The sequence below is a fragment of the Cucurbita pepo genome, chromosome LG03 (assembly GCF_002806865.2).
Source record: "Cucurbita pepo subsp. pepo cultivar mu-cu-16 chromosome LG03, ASM280686v2, whole genome shotgun sequence".
NCBI lineage: Eukaryota > Viridiplantae > Streptophyta > Magnoliopsida > Cucurbitales > Cucurbitaceae > Cucurbita > Cucurbita pepo.
Window position 1 is genome coordinate 4,431,010 of NC_036640.1, and position 3,371 is coordinate 4,434,380.

Here is a 3,371-nt window from a genome sequence, read left to right on the forward strand (position 1 = left end):
ACCGTCAGTCTCACAGTTTTTAAAACGCGTCTACTAGGGAGATGTTCTTACAATAAAATAAATGTTTTGTTCTCCTCTTCAACTGATGTAAGATCTCACAATCCATTCCCCTTGGGGGCCCATCATCCACGGTAAAATTAAAGGGAGGTCTCTCACTTCATGTTAGACGGTAGAACGGAGAGAGGTAAAGCTGTTTGAAGAACCTTAATGGATGAGCACCTTAGCGGACTCACTCACAATTCCATTGCGACCTTTTCTTGCCCTCTTCAAAGGGGTCGAGGCGAGAAATGGCTTGAACGGAGATTTCCCAACCCACCTCTAAAATATCCTGCATAATGAAAGGTAAGCTTGTTTGATTTGTAGCAATTTTATAACATGTATATAAGTGAAGCCAAAACAAGCCAAAAAGACCTGTATTAGTCTGTTGGTATAATCTTCACTCTTAGAACCTAAAAGTAAGTAACGTGACCATGTAGCATGAGATGCAGAGAAATATTGGGCACACAATAGCCAAATCTAGATTTCAAATTTTGATCTAAATCCTAAACAAGAGATGGTACATTCCATTCCGCTCGATTCAAATTCTGAAATATTTCAGTTTTGCTAGTTTTGATGAACACGACTATCCAATCCAATGAAAGAACGTGTGTTTTATATTGCATGTTCTTGCACAGAATCTTTTCGATTTGATATCTTGGAAGTCCATTTTGGACCTCCAACTTTGTTCATCTTTAGTTTCCTATTCTTTCTATAAACAAGCTTGGCAAAGCTGATACTCTTTTAGCATTAAAAATTAAAAGTTGGGTATCTTCCAATTCATAAATGATACTCATTTCCATTCTGTGGAGGGCAGCCTGTAAAACAAAGCTATCAAGAAGATCCAAGGGAAACCAAAAGCTTAGTAGGAAAAAAGTTAGGTTAGGACAATGACTAGCTATAACAAAACATGGGGTTTGGAGAGTGTAACCATTACTAGCACACCGTTTATGAACATGTTATATTCGAAAATTAATTGAACGATCATCCCAAATTTCTAAAGTGGACATGCATTGACAAAGGCTGATACCAGATACATACTATTTTCATTTAAAAATCTCTTACGAAAATGTATAGAGAATTTAAAGCATAAATATAATAACAACAAATCAGTCGAGCTAGTTTCATAAACTTTAGAAAATTAAGATAGGTTACAAGTATTAACGTGGAAGCCATGTTGACATTGATCATTGATGCAACTAGCAAATAATCTTATCACTCGTTCTATACCTATCTTTTGTCATGACTCAAAATACAAAGACAGGTTGACCCTTCGGACTGACTTCTTCTATGACTACATAGCTCTCGAATGCTTACCCACTTTGATCGATAGCTTACGATACCTGACGCGTGTCCTAGTTTGTAGCTAACACGTGCCTCATTTGGCACGGTCGTTGTCTCTGCCTCGTTTGGCACTTAACATAACTACGCCAACTTTTGGTAATGTTGACGCAGCTCTTATGAGTAAGGTCAAATCCCTTTTAAACTGACACCAAACTCTCCATCTCTAGATCCTCAAGTATGGTAAGTTTCTCATATACTTTATTCCAAAAGTAATGCAAAGCTCATACTCTTTTAGCATTAAAAAATAGGTTAAGTTCTTTCCAACTCATAACGATTCTCCTTTCCATTCTATGAATAGCTCGAGACATCGAGAAGTTAGATCTACGGTCGAGCAACTATCAAGTGCGTATCGGGAAGAAGACGAACCAAAAATGACTTATGTGACAAACAAGCAACCTGATTAATAAAGGGTTGATTTGGTGTCTGTGCCATGTTCTGCACCCTCCACAATAAGCTATTCTACCCGCACTTGAACGACAAGTGATATACTTGACTATAGCTATTCGTTAAACGACGGGATATCGAAGGGAATCCTTAAATTATATATTTATCTTCTCGTAAATGATAACCCTGATTTTCTACGAGAAAAGATGTAGAATAAGGCAAACATCATCATTATTCCTTCTTCCAATTAAACTTCAAGATACACATGACAAAAACACAAAGATAATAGCTTATTTAGATCATATTTGATCAATAGCCAAGCCAAGATGGGTTGGTTTTAGTTCAGTTCTTGCAAAGGTAATCATCAATGCCTTTGCTAATTTTAGCTGCAATTATGAGATAGTTATGTGGTGGAGCCACATCTTCATTGGCCTTCACATATTCAATGGACCAATTAGATGAGCACCCATTGCTACCATTCTCAACAACTTCAATTTTCAATTTGAAAACTTCAAAATCTCTGAATAGATCTCCTTCAAGGCACTCAAAAGTTATCGATTTGTTCGCATCATCAATAGCTAGCCTCTCCTTCGCCTCTGACAGGCCATCTAAATTTAAACATAGTTTAAATGGTTAACACTAAACAATACAAAATCAATTAAAACGATGATAAGAAGATACTCACCAACGTCATATTTCAAGTAGATGATGCTGCCATGAGCCAAACCATTTCCTTCCAAAACCTTCCAGCTCTTATAAACTTCAGGGAACATTTGAAAGACAAAGTCCATTTTGTTCTTAAGGAGTTCATAGAACTTGTGACCAGAAGATCTGAGCTGCACCTTCTGTGAGACCTTAGCAATTTGAGCCATGTTTTCAAGCTTCAAATCTGGTCGTTCATGATCATAGGAGGGGCCTTTTTATAGCCAATTATAGCAAAAAAAGTGGTGGTGATGTGACTGTTCATCTTTGTTCTTTCTTTTTTCAATATGATTTCCAAAGAGAGATTCTAAAAAAAGGAGCTCTCAAATTGCAAGTGGGAAATGATGAAGCAATGAAGCTACTACTTTGATTAATGAAATTTCAAATGAGCATACACTATTTTGGAGTAACATATATGTATACATCTAAGATTTTACCAACGTTCGAATTCCCAACAATTTTTTTGTTTTTTTTTGTTTTGTTTTTGTTTTTGTTGGTTCGAGAATGTATGAAGTTGTAAGTTTTCGAACATATATCTTTTAGTTGATGATATATATCGAGTTATGTTCAAATTATTAAAATGAAGTTTATAATATAGAATTTGTTTATAAAATGAAGATTTCGTTGGAAAATGCGTCTGTTAGGGAGAGAGTCTAGTTCTACTTCGACCCGTGTCTATCTCCTTAGTAGATGCGTTTTAAAATCATGAGGTTAACGACGATATGTAATGGGCTAAAGTGGACAATATCTACTAACGGTAGGCTTGAGCTGTTACAAATGGTATCAGAACCTAGTAAACGCGTTTTGAAACTGTGAAGCTGATGATGATATGTAACGGGCCAAAACGGATAATATATGTTAGCGGTGGGCTTGAGTTGTTAGGATGATTAAGAAAGACTTTAAGA

General features: G+C 36.1%; 1 protein-coding gene across 1 annotated transcript; it reads right to left on the bottom strand.

Moving 5' to 3' along the window:
* Positions 1-1,978: 1,978 nt before the first annotated feature.
* LOC111791625 (kirola-like) lies at positions 1,979-2,659 on the bottom strand. The gene is made up of 2 exons (XM_023673031.1): positions 2,450-2,659; positions 1,979-2,372 (listed from the first exon to the last, which is right to left on the bottom strand). The coding sequence occupies exons 1-2, from the start codon at positions 2,634-2,636 to the stop codon at positions 2,107-2,109; spliced, it is 453 nt and encodes a 150-aa protein (XP_023528799.1). The 5' UTR covers positions 2,637-2,659; the 3' UTR covers positions 1,979-2,106.
* Between the last annotated feature and the right edge of the window lie 712 nt (positions 2,660-3,371).